This window comes from Sturnira hondurensis, unplaced genomic scaffold, assembly GCF_014824575.4.
Source record: "Sturnira hondurensis isolate 20B ecotype Veracruz unplaced genomic scaffold, ASM1482457v3 Scaffold0001872, whole genome shotgun sequence".
Lineage (NCBI taxonomy): Eukaryota > Metazoa > Chordata > Mammalia > Chiroptera > Phyllostomidae > Sturnira > Sturnira hondurensis.
In genome coordinates, this window is record NW_028074503.1 from 18,384,473 (window position 1) to 18,401,536 (window position 17,064).

General features: G+C 37.8%; 1 protein-coding gene across 1 annotated transcript in view; it reads left to right on the forward strand.

Annotated features, from left to right (window-relative positions):
• Positions 1 to 17,064, forward strand: part of PIK3C3 (phosphatidylinositol 3-kinase catalytic subunit type 3) — a 113,578-nt gene that overhangs the window by 71,520 nt on the left and 24,994 nt on the right. Inside the window, exons 16-21 of the mRNA XM_037033600.1 lie at positions 1,925 to 2,056; positions 4,774 to 4,902; positions 5,556 to 5,625; positions 7,566 to 7,630; positions 10,480 to 10,564; positions 14,406 to 14,480. Coding sequence (XP_036889495.1) covers positions 1,925 to 2,056; positions 4,774 to 4,902; positions 5,556 to 5,625; positions 7,566 to 7,630; positions 10,480 to 10,564; positions 14,406 to 14,480 — 556 coding nt within the window. The remainder of the gene's footprint in view (positions 1 to 1,924; positions 2,057 to 4,773; positions 4,903 to 5,555; positions 5,626 to 7,565; positions 7,631 to 10,479; positions 10,565 to 14,405; positions 14,481 to 17,064) is intronic.

Below are 17,064 nucleotides of genomic sequence, written 5' to 3' on the forward strand. Positions count from 1 at the left end.
AAAACAGGATAAAGAGAAATGGGTTTTAATGTGTCAAATGAGTAAAACAAATGATACTGTTGTTGCTGTCCTCTTTCCGTCTGGACCTCTAGTTTAGGAGACACTCTTATTAGAAGAGGCCTCTGAGGGGATGTTTTGAGTTCTAATAAAAATAAATGTTCCACTGATGGTTATTAAAAGGTGAAGCTTTTAAAGTCCCTACCCTGATGGAGCTTACATTCCTATTGGAGGAAAAAGTAAAATCAGTAAGTAAGACGTATAGTATGCAACATACAAGGTCGTGTGCTGTGGAGAAAAAGAAAGCAGGAAACGGAATCGGAAGGGCTGGGTTCTTCTCAGTAGAACTTTGGTCAGGGAAGGCTGCACTGAGAAGTCGACATTTGAACGAAGCCCTGAAGCAGGTGAGGGAACAAACCATGCAAATATCTAGGGAAGACTCCTCCAGCCAGAGGAACAGCGGGAACAAGGGCTCTGGTGTCCCTGCTGGGAACACCAGCTCCGGGAAGTAGTGTGACGTGCTTGAGACACAGGAAGAAGCCCAGCGTTCTTAGAGCAAAAAGGGTGTAGGGAAGAGTAGTGGGCGATGAGGACAGAGGACAGAAGTACCAGGGAGGCGGATGGAGCGGAGCCGTGGGAGCCGCTGTAAGAACTTTACTTGGACGTTCAGTAAGAATGGAAGCTGTTGAAGGTTTGGGCAGAGGGTGGTGAGAGTTGACTCTGTAGCAGCAGCACTCTGGTCTGTTGCTTAAGAAACTGCACGAAGCAGAGGGCGAAGGACAGGAACAGTCGGGAGGCTATTGTAGGAGTAGAGATGAGAAATGGGGGTGGCTTGGACCCCCGGCTTGTAGCGGTCGAGGTGGCCCAGCTGGATTTCTCACCCTTCTTATATTATTTGATTTCTGATTTTGATTGTTTATTAGCTCCCCAGCTAGAAATTGGTTATGATAGGGTCACTGGGAATTCAGGTTAGTCGATGTTACTTTAATGCTAGTATATATCTGTGGGTGCGTTTGGTCAGGAAGATTCACTGATTGATTTTGGTAGGGGATACATAAAAAATTCGAACCAGTCTTCAGTTGACTTTAACTTTCCATGATTCAACAGGAGTATTGGGCTATTACTAAGGGGAAAGAATTTAATTTTGCATCTTGGTGGTCCTGGAAACATTTCTGAACTTCCATCCCACCGACTCCAGAGTTCTCTCTGTTGAGGTGTACGTCCTTTCAGTGGTATTCCGGTTGGAGTGTTCAATGCTGCTGGGACTGATGGGTCAAGCTTTCCCCCCCGTAAGAACAAGCTCACCTGTTCAAAAAATGCTTGACTGTCACAGCATTCAAAGGAAGTCAATTGTTCTTTTGAAATTGAATAGCAAATATGATGTTGCTAAATGACGAAGTTAGTTCAGTGTGACTTGAAATCTTGACTCGATGCAGTGTGTGTGGGAGCTGAAGAAAATAAATAATGATAACCTTAGGAAAAGTTTGATCTGAGTCAGGGAACAGTAAAAGGTGGGGTCCAAGTTTTTTGCTTAATATTCGGTCATGCAAAAATTAAGCTTCAGGTGCAATTAGTTTCTCTTTGTGGTTTCACAAATCCTTTGAAAACAGAAATCGAATCTTTAAGTCTGGCTTAAATATATTCCTGATTCTTGGCTGCAGCAAGAGAAACGTATTTCCTGACCCTGGGAGAGTCCAGCTCGTCAGAGTCAAAGGGTTCCTCCTTTTAGAGTGTGCTGCGGCTGTCCGCCGGGTTGTGCGCGCTGTGTCTCACATACACGCTGTCTGCTTTATGTCACTTTGCACGAGTTTTTGTGGTACTTTGCAGGTATTTTAAAGTTGACGGAATCCATCTTTATGTCTTTACTGTGTTTTATAAACTACTTTTTATTTTAACCTAATTAATCCTTTCTGACTTGTTCCCCTAGAATGAGAGACTACAAGCATTGCTTGGAGACAGTGAAAAGATGAACTTGTCAGATATGGAAGTTATCCCATTGCCTTTAGAACCCCAGGTGAAAATTAGAGGAATAATCCCAGAAACAGCTACACTGTTCAAGGTAATTGTGGTAGATCTTCAACGTCTGTGACGGAGACCTTGTTCTTCAAAACTGGAACAGAAATGCTACTTAGAAAATTATTCCATCTCAGTTAATACCTGTAATTTTATTTGATTTAGTAAATGCTAGAAAAAAAAAAGGTTCCCTTTATTTTGATTTTAAGATCTTGTATTACCAGTAGGCATTAAAGTATAAAATGTGCAAAACATTTTTATATATCTGGGTTGTCTTAATCTTTAATTTTTTAACTATTAATCAGAGCCACGCCTACTTTTTTCCATGTGAGCTTTTTAAAAAAATTAAGTTGAAAAAATGACTTACCCGTTTAGTTCATAAGTTCACATCTTAGATAGGAGTCCCAGTTAACCTTTTTAAACATTTCTCAACCTCTCCATTCCTATGACTTAAAATTTTGCTAAATAATTTAAAGTAGTACAGTAATTCTCTTTAGTCCTTAAGAGCACGCTAGGCGTTTCTTTTGGCTAGCTGCTGCTTGGGCAGTTACAAACAGCCAGCGATGACAGCTGTCTTCAGCAGCTGGGCCAAAGAATGGAGCGTTGTTCCTGTGAAGCACCCTTGTCTGCCAGGCATCATAATGAAAGGTCTCTGTGAGACGTGGTGTCTTAGGTTTTGTTGTTCTAGGGATGGAAAGGCATACGCTGCACTGACATGTTACTTTGCATTAGATAGGAAAGGGCTCACAGAACAACGACTTAGACTTATAAAAAGGGGTTCATGACAGTAAGAAATAATTCAGCCCTGGCTGGGTTGCTCAGTTGGTTCAGTGTTGTCCCAACACGCCAGGGTTGCGGGTTCATTCCCCCGTCACGGCTCACACAATAATGCATCAGTGAAATCGTAAATAAGTGCAACAACAAATTTGTATTTCTCTCTCTCGTCCCTAATTCCCTCTGTCTCTCTCTCGTCTCCTCCCTCTCCCCTTCCTCTCTCTCTTTAAAATCAATCGATAAATTTAAAAAATTTTTAAAAATGAAATAGTTCAGATTTCTTTAAGGCTGCTTTTAAAGGCAAAATATTTCAACATTCTTGAAAATCCTGGGTTAAAGTTTAGGGTTAATGGTTCTCACATAGTAATTATGCTTAGTCATTTTGTGTCATGAAGACCTCGTATACGTTAGGGAGTTAACCATAGGCGTGTGTCCCCTGCCCGCTCTGCACAGTTCAGGGTCGTCCATGGATTCTTACTGTCCTCGTATGTGCTCCTTAGAGCTGAGAAGGTTATGGGCCCAGTGTTGGGTGTTTTTAAAGAGTATTTTGTAGGCCTTAGCTCAAGAGCCAAAGCGTGGTCTTCCCATGGAGTGAACCCTAAGGAGTTGGGAGTAGTATTGGTGTCCCGTGGATGTCACCTGCTGGCTGAGATTTCACGTGAGATCTCAACTCCAGAATCAGATCTGCGTCCGAAAAGGGAAACGACTGCAGAGCTCCTCTTGCCCAGTACTTACCTTGAGGAAGACCGCTTCCAGCTAATTCTTCTTGACCTTTTGTAAACTAGGGCCCACGGTGATTCATAAAGTACATTTTTCCCTGGGGTGATAAAAGGGCACTCCAGATTTAAGATAATTTGAAATTCAGAGTTGGAATTTACTAGTTTATATGTTCAAAACATACATATTTTGAAGCATTTTTGATGCCTTTTCCCCTAGTATTTTGTAAGAAAGTTTTTAAACTTACAGTAAAATTGAAATAATTTATGGTACTGTAAATAACTGTATACCTACCACTTTGATTCTGTTATTAACATTTTGTTGTAAATGCTTTGTTACACATTTCTTCGTTCCTCTGAGTGACACTTTGTGCTGTTATTTCTCATGGCCTGTGTAATTTAAGGTTATTATCATTTGTTTTTCTTATTCATCAGACTCATTTCTTTTATTTTGAGTATTATAAATTTCTCCAAGTTTCTGTCTTATATAATTTCTTCACAGGAATCAAAACCAATAGGGCATATTCCTCAAAACGTTTTTTTGAACTTTTACCTCCTAAGTGGTAGTTTCAGGCTGCTGTTCTATCTGAGGTTTTGTTTCTAAAGAGAATTTAAGTATATGTTGATTTTTAAACATGCCCCTAAACTAAGCCAGATTTCATTTAATTAAGGGAAGGATTCTGGAGAAAACATGTAGTTATGCCTGAGTAAAAGATAAAGGTATTTGAGATCACCCTTCATTTTGTAGTAGAGTAATTTAAGTCTCAAAGCTGCAAAGCTGGTCAGACACCTGCCATTAGAAGCCAGGGCTCTTGACTCTTTGTCAGGTGCATTTTCATGCTGTACTGTGTTACCTCATTTACTCCAGTATGTCTCTAATAAGACCAGTCATCGTGGAGAACGGTTACAGAATGTCTGCTCTTTGTCAAGCCCAGCGCCAGACTGACGAACCTCTCCAGTTTTAAATTGACTTAGCACCTCTGGAGAGGAGCCGGGTCAGTGGGTGTGTGCAAGGCCATCCAGCTCTGGTGGAGCCTGGATTCCTGACCGGGACCCACTTCGAGCTGGTGCCCCTCAGGCCCTGTACTCTGATGACTAGCTAGGCCATTGTTTTCTCCAGGGCGCCCTAGTGCGTCTTGCTGCCAGCCCCTCTTGTTTCTCAGGTCCCCTTTACCTGTTCAGTTGTCCTACATGCCAGCATTGTATTCTGTGGATAGTAAATTTCACACATTAATTTATATTCAGATTTGAATACAGTATTATTTATTTCCAGAGCGCCCTTATGCCCGCGCAGTTATTCTTTAAGACAGAAGATGGAGGCAAATACCCAGTTATATTTAAGCACGGGGACGACTTACGCCAAGATCAACTTATTCTTCAAATCATTTCACTCATGGACAAGGTGAACATAACCTTATGTTGGTGTGGAACAGTACTTGATTTTAGAAAACTGGTTTAGCACATACACAGTATTTGGACACAGGACATTTTTGTTACCTTCAGGTACAGTACAGAAAGTTGAGCAGTCTCCACATGACCTTGATCAAATTTGGCTGTTTTTATACACTGCAAAGTGGCTTTTGTGATGAGTATAAAATGAAACGGCATGTGTTTCTTTTCATAAAAACTTTTTCCCAATTAAGTTTATTCAATGTTGTATTTAGTAATTTCTTTCCTCTTAGTTAACTGGATTTTCTTTTTTAAATCCATCCCTACCCCTGGATTTTAAAGGAATATATTTGCTCTTATTTCTTTTTCTCTGAGTCTAAACTACTTATATGTAGGAAAAAAACTGTGTAAATTAGTAGGAGGAACTCTGCTGTTCATTGAGAACTACTGACACTGATTTAGAGTCAGATGAAAATTTGGCATACCATCCAGTAAGTGCTTAATAAATTTATTTTGGTGATGAAAATTAAATTAACTAAATAGTTTAATTAAACCTTAATTTAGGTCCACTTCCTTAATCTCTTAAACTGCTATAATAAATGCCTGTCAAATTGTTTCATAACAGTCTTTCCATTTAGTTAATATATTTTGTCTTTTGATCCAAAGCTTCTACGGAAAGAAAATCTGGATTTGAAGTTAACACCCTATAAAGTTTTAGCCACGAGTACAAAACATGGTAAGTTGATTTACAGAGTGATTGTTTATTTTGATGTCCAGTGAATATATTTTTCATTTTCGATTGAAGTTGTTAAAATGTTAAACATGGAACTCATTTGTAGCACCAAACACCAGCTGGGCTGGCCTGCCTGCCTTTCTTCTTCTCTCCCTCCCTTTGAAATCATTAAACATCATATTTGGAAGAAAAAATAAAGCCTTTATAAAGTGTTTCTTTGCATTCAGAATTATTTATAATTCACAGCAGTTTCTTACATGGTGACCTGTGTCCCAAGTCATCATTTCAAAGTTACTATGACCAGAGTGGCTTTGTACTGTGCTCTGCTTATAATAGCCACTAATTAACTAAATTCTTAATGTAGAATCTATAGCATCCACATCCTTTTGAAATTGAATAACCTCTGGAAGTTTGGAAGAAGAGTCTGCAGGAATGCTAGCTTAATGCCTGTTGTGAATTCTGTAGTCTTGTTACTCTTAGAGCTTCTTATCAGTAAGTACCCTAGAGAAACAGTATCTTTCAGGTCTCCTGCCCTTCCCCAGGCCACTCCCAAATCTTTTGATAGTTTAATTCCTCTTCACATTTTTCTCTTAGAATGATCTTATTAAAACTATAAAAGTATGCTCTTTGACTATCCTGCTTAAATTCATTTACTAACTTTCATTTGCTCTTGGGACAAAGACTGAAAGGCTTCAGCTTAGTTGTGGCGTGAATGAAGGCACAGTGTGACAAGTCTCCTGCACCTGTGTCGGGAGCCTCTCTTGCCGCTCTCCCCCTCGACTCCTAGCCCTTTGCTACTCTGACCAGCTTCCAGTTTCTCCAGTGCACTGCGGTCTTTTCAGCCATGAGGCCTTCACATATGCAGTGTTCATGATCTTTAACATTCTTTCCTCCACAGCTTCACCTGTTAACTATCACTGCCCTTCCAAACGTGGCTCAGAGCGTCAGATGCCCTCTGATCCCTACACTGTTCCCTTTCACAGTACCCTTTTGTGTGTGGTATTTATCCCAATAAAACCTGCAAGCTTGTATGATTTGTGAAGGCAGGGTCAAGGTGCTAGGTTTTACCTGGGAAAGTTCTTGCTGCATAGTAGAGAAACAATAAAAATCTTAAGCAAATTAATGATGCCTATTTCATGTTTATGATAGAGTAATGAATGAAACATTTCATATTCTAAAGCAGTATCCAGTCTTCTGATTTGTACACAAATAGCTATGATGTAAGGCTCACCAAAACCAGATCAGGATTATTTATGATCCTGCGACATCGTTTCCTTCATTCGACTTTGATTTATTTCACATATTTGTTGTTGTACTCTCATTGTTCCCAGATTTTTGTCCTTCATGTTCCCCAGTATACCATATCCTCCCTGCTCTTTTTCATAGTTTAAAGCATTTATACTTTCTTCTGTTATTTCCAGTAAAGGGCAGAGATGGAGTATTAAACACAAAAAGCTAATGAGCATAATATAAGTGCAGGGGCAGATGGTAGATATTACACAATTTCAGATTTGTTAAAGTGATTTTAAATGTGGAATGGAATACTTTTAATTGATGGGTTAAAAAATACTACATGACACAGAAAGAAGACATTTTTATGCCAGAGTTAAGAAGCTTGGCTTTCTTAAACCTCTGCATTCCTTTGTATTCCTTAAATCTCTTAAATCTCCTTAAATCTTTGTGTTCCTTATGTGCAGTAGTAGAAATTGGCCTAAGAGAAACATACAGATTAAGTCAGCCTAATTTTCTAAAAAAGTTTTGCTGTAATTCCTTTGAGATAAAACTCCAGTATAAACATATAAACTGAAATAGTGTTTCTCAGACCTTTTTCATTTTGGTATATACTGTATACATTTGCAGATGAAGGTTATTCTTAGCAGAACCTCTATTTTTATTGCTTAACCAATAACTCTGCTTAAGGCAATGCACATATTTCCCTGTAGGCTTCATGCAGTTTATCCAGTCAGTTCCTGTTGCCGAAGTTCTTGATACAGAAGGAAGCATCCAGGTACAGTAGCTATTTAAAGATTTATGCAGTTCATGAATATATTCTTGTTACAAAAATTTCAGTCTTTATAAAAATAACTTAAAAATGAAAGTCTCCTTTTATCACCACTTTTTTCCAAGTGCTGTTTTGTTTCCTCACAAGTAAACAGTGCTGACAGTTGGAAATTCTTACACATTAGGACATACAGATGCTCAAATCCATAAACATTGCCCAGCACACGATAAATCAGTAGTTAATTGGTGGTACAGATTAAAGATGTCTTAAAATTTCTGGCTGTATTTCAAAGAATGGAAATACTATAATTTACCCATTAATGAACACTTCGGTTCTTCCCAGTTTTTGTTTAAAATAGTGCAATGGTGGTATTCTTGTTCCTGTGTGTTTTGCACAATTATTTTTTAAGGCCCCTCTCCTACTCTTCCAGCCGTCTTGCTCTCATTTGATACAAGAAAAGACAAGTAGATTCTAGGACTCAACCATGTTTATCTTTGGAATTTTTTTTACATTTTGTTTACATGGATTAGTTCTATTACACCTTAATGGTTTATTTTTGTTATCTTTTATTTATGTTTCTTTTTTCCTATGCAAATAAAATGTTTATGATTCTCACAGAATAACTGATTTGCCTGAGATGAAAGATGATACAACAGGGCTTGACAGAGGACATTTGCTACAGTGTTTTTGTATTTTTCAGTTTGGAGTATCCTAGTAATTCAACACAGAATTTAGGTCTGCAGAAAAGCGTTACTCTGATTTCTTGACAGAGCAAATGGCTATTCTGTTCTTCTGTTAGGGGTGCAGTTACATGCAGTGGTTAAAAAGCTCAGTCAGAACATCAAACTGCCTGGGCTTGAAGTTTGGCTATGCAGCGGTCCAGCTATTAATATAGTGACTGCTTAACCCTTTGCAGGAAGAGTTAACATAGCAGGCCAAGGCTGCTGCCTTTAAAGGGCCTGATTGATTACAAGGTCTTTTGCTGGTATCAGGGAGTTTGGCTTTCAGTGTGCTCCTCTGTTCCATAGCTGAAAACAGGTCCACTGTGCCTACTCTGTATAAATACAATTTATAGCAAACAGCCTGCTTTCCTTTAAAAATTTTGATAGTTGCTAGACAGAGGGTACCTTTTGCTCTAATAAACCTTAATTGTACTACAGTTGTGTGTTGAGTCTGTGACTCCATCTAACAAATCAAACCTATCAGGTCTGGGAACACTCCAATATACCCTTCAAGCCTCAGATTTTTCATCTGTAAATTTTGGCTAAAAATTAGTAGTACCTACCTCTAGGATTATTCCAGCGATTACATGAAATGTATGCAGAGCATTAATATAGGTTCTAACTGAAATATTTGTTCAATAAAGTTATCAACTGCTGCATTGCTGTGTGCAGTTATGCATTTATAAAATAATGATGGTTTGCCTGTTGATTCTTGGTTCAGGCTGGATCCATGTATTAGTTTAACTGGGCCATAGGTTGTTTTTATCTTGAACTTTGATAGCCAAAAAGTGTTTTCCATAATAGTTGTGTTTCACATGTTTCTTTTTGCTATGTGTCTTTTCCTAATCTTCTTATTGTCAGACTTCTGAGTTTTTGTTTTTATTGTGGTTTTAGTTTGCACTCCCTGATTACCCACAAGGTTGGACATTTTCAAATAAGTGTATAGATGATTTGTGTATTCTGTGAAGTGATTGCTTACCTTCTTTGTCCATTTCTTGTTGGGTTCTTTGTCTTTTCTGTATTGATTTATAGTAGTTCTTTGCATATTCTAGATAAAGATCCTATGTCAAATGTACAGGGTATTCATAAAAGCTGAAAATATAAGATAAACTTATTTTTTAAAGGATATGTTTTATAAACTCTGTTTTTAAGTGGATAGGTCTAGTTGGTAGTCTGAAAAACTACATTAAATGCACTATTTTCCTCCGTTGTTTTCAGACTCTCCCGACACTAATGCATTTATTGTGACCCTATGATTCTTTTGTTCTAGCAAAATCTAGCTTATATTTACCTGTTCATCAATTGCAGCTGAATTCTGAGAATTCTTAGCACTTGCATTATAGTTACTGAAAAGTTCGCTTATAATTTCATTGAGCTTCTTAATGGTGACTGTTTCAGTAGCTGTGCTTAAAAGGCACAGTTGTCCTATGGCATCCTTGAGGGATTGGTCCCAGGACCCCAAGCACACCCAAATCCTCGGATGCTCAAGTCCCTTATGTAAAATGGCACAGTATTTTCAAAGACCTTGTGCATGCTCTCCTATATACTTGAAATCATCTCTAGATAATTATAATACAATGGATAATAATAACTACAATGGAAATAGTTATTACACTGTATTGTTGAGGGAATAATGATAAGGGGAAAAGTCTGTACATTTCAGTACAGATGTAACCATAGTGCGCCCAACTCTGTTTCTGGTCTGCTGCTGGTTGAATCCATGCATGTGTAACTCATAGATACCAAGGGCTGACTAGAATGAAAAAATAGCAGCTCATGTTCATTTTCAGGAGAATGTGTACATTTAAAAAAAAAAACAAAACCTCATGTTCACCCTCAGGAGAAAGGTGAAACACAGTAATATATGTTAACTATTGGGATAGAGCAGTAAATTTATTTTCTTTTCTTTAATGTTTTCACTGGGTTATGGAAGTAGCAGCATATACATGTTGTTTTTTCTTTATTTTAACAGTTTGTAAGCATCATAATAGACTTATTCCTGAGGAATATACTTCCTAAAATTCACATTTTATAATTACTGACTGAATTTAAATCAGACGTCTATGATCATTATTCACAGTTTTGAAATGGCTAATGTATTACTTTTTTAATATGTAAATACTATCTTTTCAGAACTTTTTTAGAAAATACGCACCAAGTGACAATGGGCCCTATGGGATCAGTGCTGAGGTTATGGACACTTACGTTAAAAGCTGTGGTAAGTTTTACAAATAATTATTTCCCATTGATACACTCGAATGAGGGAAAGTGGGCTATTCTGCGATTGCCACAATCACACACATTTAGAGTATGTTAAGAAGATACTGGCTCAGTGCCTTCAGGCGGCTGTAACAAAATACTGGGACTGGGTGTCTTTTAAACAGCAGAAATTTGTTTCTCACGGTTCTGGAGCTGCAGTTTTGAACATGGGTGCTGGCGTGGTCAGCCGAGGGCCTTCTTTAGATCAAAGACTTCTTGTGTACCGTGCGGTGAGAGGAGAGAGGCCGGGAGTCTGTGGTATCTCTTTTGTAAGAGTGCTAACCCCATTCGTGAGGGCTCCACCCCATTCCCGCAGTACCCCCCAACAGTCCCACCCTCTGACACCATTCCTTTGGGCATTAGGATTCCACCAGGTAGATTTGGGGGAGATATAAAAATGCTCTATAAGAAGATGGATATATATAAAATGCTGATAAAAGAAGTCATTAATGTTTTTGATTAATAGTAATGATGAGGTATAAATCCTACTTAGTCTTTAATAGATATAGTCACTTAACAATTTAAAAATTGCAAGTTATTTCTTCCTGGAAGCTGTTAATTGTTCCTTAGATTTTCCCTGTGTTTGAGTAAATGAAATTAAGTAGACGGCCAAAGAAGTTGCAGTTCGCAATAGGTATGCTGTAGATAAACCAAGAGCTCAGATACCAGCATTGTGTTGTGAGGGCGCCTCTTACGGTGTTTTAGGTTAGCACTCACGGTCCATTCCTGGAAATGAGCCGCAGCGTGCCACAGCATTAGTTCCTGCTAACCGTTTATGCCTGTCCTCGCGAAGTTTGCATTCTAGAGAATTATTTTTTCACTTTTTTAAGTTTCTTTTTTTTAAACAACTAGATTGTTTAAGGGAGGTTTCACGGGGGAATTAACACTAGATTTGAGCCCTGAGTGTTAATATGGTATATGTTATTGCTGTTTTACATAAATATGTATTTTATGTTTATGTCCGTGTGTCTACCCGTACTTGAGCAGTCAAACCTGAGGGGAGCCAGTAGAGGGCAATAGAGGGCAAGTGGGTATATAACAACTATGTTTAAACTTTCATATCTTTTTATGGTTTATGAATTGATTTGTTATACACGACATTTTATTTTTTTAAAGATTTTATTTATTTATTTTTAGAGAAGGGGAAAGGGAGGGAGAAAGAGAGGGAGAGAAACATCAACGTGTGGTTGCCTCTCACATGACCCCCACTAGGGACCTGGCCTGCAACCCAGGCATGTGCCCTGACCGGGAATTGAACTGGCAACCCTTTGCTTCACAGCCCATGCTCAACCCACTGAGCTACACCAGCCAGGGCTGTTATACACGACGTTTTTAATTATGAACAATGCTTCTATGAAGTAGCATTCCAGGTTATTTTGAACCCCATTATTTATTCCCAAATTTATGTTTGATGATACATTTTTAGCTGAGAAGTATAAATAAAGTAAGTTTCTAGGAAATTTGCAAACACTGAAATAAAATATTTGTCTATTAGAATCCTTTATGTTTTTAATTCATATTTTCAGTGAAGGAGCATATGTTGCATATAACTGTCTTTCCCATAAAATGATTGTGTGCTCATGGTCGGATTTAAAGACTAAAAGCACTGATTGAAATGTTCGAAAAAGTGTTTTTCTTCTCTTACTCTCCCTTGCTCTCTCATTCTGTATTTTTTTTCTCCTCTTCCTCCCTCCCTTCTTGCTTTCCTTTCTTCCTTTGGCCTTTTTTCTTCTTTCCTTTTTTTCTCAGACCTTCAGGTCTGTGTTTTCTGTGCTCTAAAACAATTATGTATCATCAATGGACTTGACTAGGTGATAGATCCATCACTCACAAGACAAGTAGTCAAAAACAAGACAGTTGTTTTTCAATGAGGCATGTCAGTTGAATCACCTGTACATGACCTTTCTGAGGCTTGGGCTTCTCTGAGCTGGGTTCCCAGAGGAAGTACTCTAGGAGACAGGTGTGGGAAGTGTTGGTTTCTGAAGGCTGGGCGGGCAAGTTGGTGCTTTGTCACTTACGTCATATTCTGTTGGTTGAAGCAGTCACAGAGCCTGCCTGGGTTCATGGGGAAGGAACGTGGTTCCCGCCTTGAGTGCAAAGAGTGCTGAAAAGTGTGTGGCCATCTGTAATTCACCACGCCTTGTGCTCAATCCCGTATTAAATGAGATAGTTCTCAGGCCCTTAAACAATTACTTTCTTTTTACTTGACTTTCAGATAGTTACTGTCAACTTTTTAAATCATAAATCTATTTAATAAAGGAATGTTTACTTTTTCTATTTGAAATATGTACACACAATCTGTAAATATTGACTAAAATTTGAAAATCCTGCTCAGTAAAATTATCAGAACAATACATTATGGATTCACACAAATGAATCTAGGAAATGTAGTCTTTTACCTAGGCTCAGTCTTGCCCCATAAATCCCGGTTTGGTTTTGTCTTAAGGAAGAAGCATAGATAGAAATAGAAATTACGTAGGCAAACTAGTAGTCCCTCTCATATTACAGACTGTATTTGCGAATCACTGATTTGTTACAATTAAGTAAAAATTTTTAGCAAATTAGTGATATGATTATAAGCATTTTTTTAATAATGGCATGTGATTCTCTATTCATTCTCTAGATATAGATATATTTTGAAATATATAATTTTATCTATAATTAGAATATTGTTATTTATTCTAAATAAATATACTTTAGCTTAAATATCTTGTTGAGTATTTCACCTATCAAAATAGCTGCTTTGAGGGGGAGGAATTATACAGTGCAAAAATGGCATGAGCCAGGACATCAGGGTCAAACTTAGATTCAAATCTGAGCCCATTATATTTGAACAGGATTAATTTGGCCATTAACAGGTGGTCTCATCATTTTTGTACATATTGGCTGAAATGAACAGTTTTTGTAAATGCTGTATAGTCATAATGTATTTTTGCAAGTCATATTTGTTGTCAGGTTATTAATGGGAGAAGTATATAATATATGTATTATATATTAATGTCATTTATTTTGAAGCATAAAATATATATAATACATATAAAATATAAAACTAGAAGCACATACACACACATGTGTTTTTGTGTGTATACACATATGTATACATACATAACATACACACATATGCATATGCTTCAAGTTTTGTTCGAGCATTTTCAACACATGCCAAGTTTCCAGACTCTTTGAGAGAGAACAAAGAGAGGACAAAGCTAGAGGCAGTGACTCTGCCCCTGGCCCTGGACAGCTTATTTATCTTAATACTTTAAATAAGATTATGGTGTACATTTCATAAATGTCTTTACCACTTAAGTGAATTAACTTTTTTTCTCTCCACTGGTACTTCAAGATTGTTTCTCTAAAGTTTTTTTGTGTGTGTTTTGTTTTTTGGGGCCCTGCATTTTCTTTTTTCCCCCTGTAGTCAGCGTGGTTGTGGGATGATTGACTTCGTTATGTGCATTTCTGGAGACAGTTCTTTCTCACTGTCATCTTTGACGTGTCCAGTTTTATACGAGAAACAATAGACCTGAAACCTGATCTCACTTTTAATACAACTGGCTCTTATAATTTGACAAAAGTATTTTTCTTGCTGCAAATAGTAATTTCTTTTCAGGTTCAAGTGAAAACTCTTAAAGAGTCAAAGTTTATCAATTTAATTTGAGAATTTGGGTGAAAATGAAAAAGTAGGAATCAAATGGAAATTACAGTAGCACAAATTGTTTTTATATTCAGTGTTCCGTATAACCTGGTTTGCATGTGTTTTTCACAGTTTTGTTTTTCTGCTTTTTTTTTAATTGTTGTTGCAGCTGGATATTGTGTGATTACGTATATCCTTGGAGTTGGAGACAGGCACTTGGATAACCTCTTGCTGACAAAGACAGGTAACGTATAATGTCTACTAGTAGATAGATAATACATTTTACATACATTTTATATACATTTACATTTTTTATCTTGCAATTTACTTAGTGGCAAAATAATATGAGTAAGTGAAACTAAATGATAGATTCTTAAAAGCCCGTTAAGTGGTCCCTTGGGAGGACATCTAAGGGAAACTTCCATCCCGGATGGGAAGTGCTTTAGCAGCATCCTCCTGATGCTTTTGCAGCCTGCGCGGTCCTCGTGTGGACAGCTCACGATAGCTCAAGCAGCCCAGCTTCTGTACAGCTCTTACGAAAAACTCTCACGAAACTTAGTTAGTTAGTTTCAAACCAAAATACACAACCACTTACTTGATCTCCTGATTACATGGGTAGTTGTAAAAGTTGTCCCCTCCCTCCACTACCAGCTGAAACCTGCTCTTCACCTCGTTTTCCTGTCATCTCAGTACATAGTCTTCTCCACCTAGTTGTTTAAACACCAAACTGAGGAGACATTTTTACTACTACTCTTGCCCTTGGCCTCATCACACGTATTCAACCTATCAGCAATCATGCCTGCTCCTCATCTCCGAAATAGAGCAAGGGGTTACACGTTTTCTACATTTCCACTGTCTTGACCCCATTTGCAATCATCATCTTGCCCACACTATTTGAGTGAACTCTAACTGTTTACCATGACTCCGCCGTGACGTGCCCACTCTGACCAGTCTGCGTGTCTGAATGTCAGACCACGCCTGCCTCTTCCTGGGAAGTTCTTCTTTCAGATCGCTGCAAATCTGACTTTGGTTAGTAAGTCTCAGTTCTAATGGTATTTCCTTAAGAGAAGCCTCTTCTAATTTTTCAATGTGAAATAGCATGTACCTGCCATGCACCCTTGCCCATTACTCTATTTATTATTGTTTTTTTCTTTATATTACTCATCACTAGCTGAAGTTCCTTTTTTATATAATTCAATACACATTCATGGAGCACCTACTATGGGCCATGTATTGTTGCAGGTGCTGGGGATACCATAGTAAATAGAACAGACAGAAATCCTGACCCTAGTGGGGCTTGCTGATTTCTTGTCATCTGTCCCCACTGAAGAAGGCTCCATGAGAGCAGGGACCTGGTGCCTCCTGTGTGCCACTGTGCCCCCAGAGCCTTCAACAACACCTGGCTGTTGGGCTCAGCAAATCAGGGCTTAATTATCTGCTCTTCTGTGGAGCCTTCTCTTCCCTGGGCTAAGTAATTTAAGTGTTTTCAGCCTTCCTCAGAAAATACATTTGAAATTATTTTTTAAAATGGTCTCTCAGGTAAGAACATTTTTTGTTTTGTTAATATTTCTCCAAATTGTGATACAAAGAATTTACATACTACATTATATGTAGTATAATTATTAATAGATAATCCTGTTAATATGCATAATCTGGGGTTTCTCCTATTCAGTTTTAAATTATTAAGTCATCTAGATATAAGAATCATCTAGGTAGCATTTGCCTGTGGGAACCATGCCTGTTCCAAGGTCAGTTAGTCACTTTGATAACCAGGAGTGAAGGAATGTAATCAGATTGTGCTGGAAGTCCTCACCTAATTTGCTAGTTTAACAAAGGCTGTTTATAACATGTCCTGGTGTGTTTTTGAGACAGTGTGCTTTGAGAGCATCCTCGCTCTGAAGAAGTTTTCCTGTTGGGTTCCCTTAGCGCTTTTTGGTTGACTCTTTTAACCATGCTTGTCAAGCTACCAAAGTGATTTCCTGAGTTTCTATGGTTTAATCATTTTATAACCACAGTGGCTGTTTAATATATAGTGTGTATGTATGATATTATATTTTCAGACCTTGGGGTCTTTTTATTGATAAATGATAGACTTTTTCTGTTGGTCCTTAGGAACTGCTCTCTTGTGTACGTGTGTGTGTGTTTGGGAATATTTTAAAAGTACGATTTGGAAAGGGAAGTCTGCCTAATCTTCCGTCCTAGGTCATAGTTGTTGGCTTAATGGAAACTGAACTACAAACTTCCAGAGACAGAAGCTCTAACTTCTTGTTATCAGCTTTCCACTGGAGGGTGCTTCAGAATTGCCATTGAAAATAAGACTTTCCTTCAAATGTGCTCGATAAGAGGCATTCTCTTTTTAAAAACAGCATTTTTTTTAGTTATTTCTTCTTTTAATTGTGTCATCCAGGTGCATCACACAGTTAATATTTTAAGCCTTCCTCACTAGGGTGGTAAATATTTTCAATTTTCAAGTTTAACTTGAATAAAGTTATATAAGAAAAGTCTGCTTATGTCAAGGCAAATATGCATTATATGTTAAGATATAATGTGTTCTTCAACTTTTAAAAACTTGTAATGATTTATTTTAAGATATTTGTATCTTCAGTCATCTTTTACTAATAGTCCGTATATTTCAAAGCTGTTTCGAGCCGTATTAATTACATATGTGTTATAAGTCGAGTTTGTATAGTTTACAACTATTACGTATTCAAAGTGCCTTTTAGGTTCACTGCGGGAAGTACCTTTCAAAGCTTGTAGTTAAACATGCCTTGAACACCATGGTGCGTCTTCTGTATATTTTGGGTCCCTTATACCTTCCATACAGACTG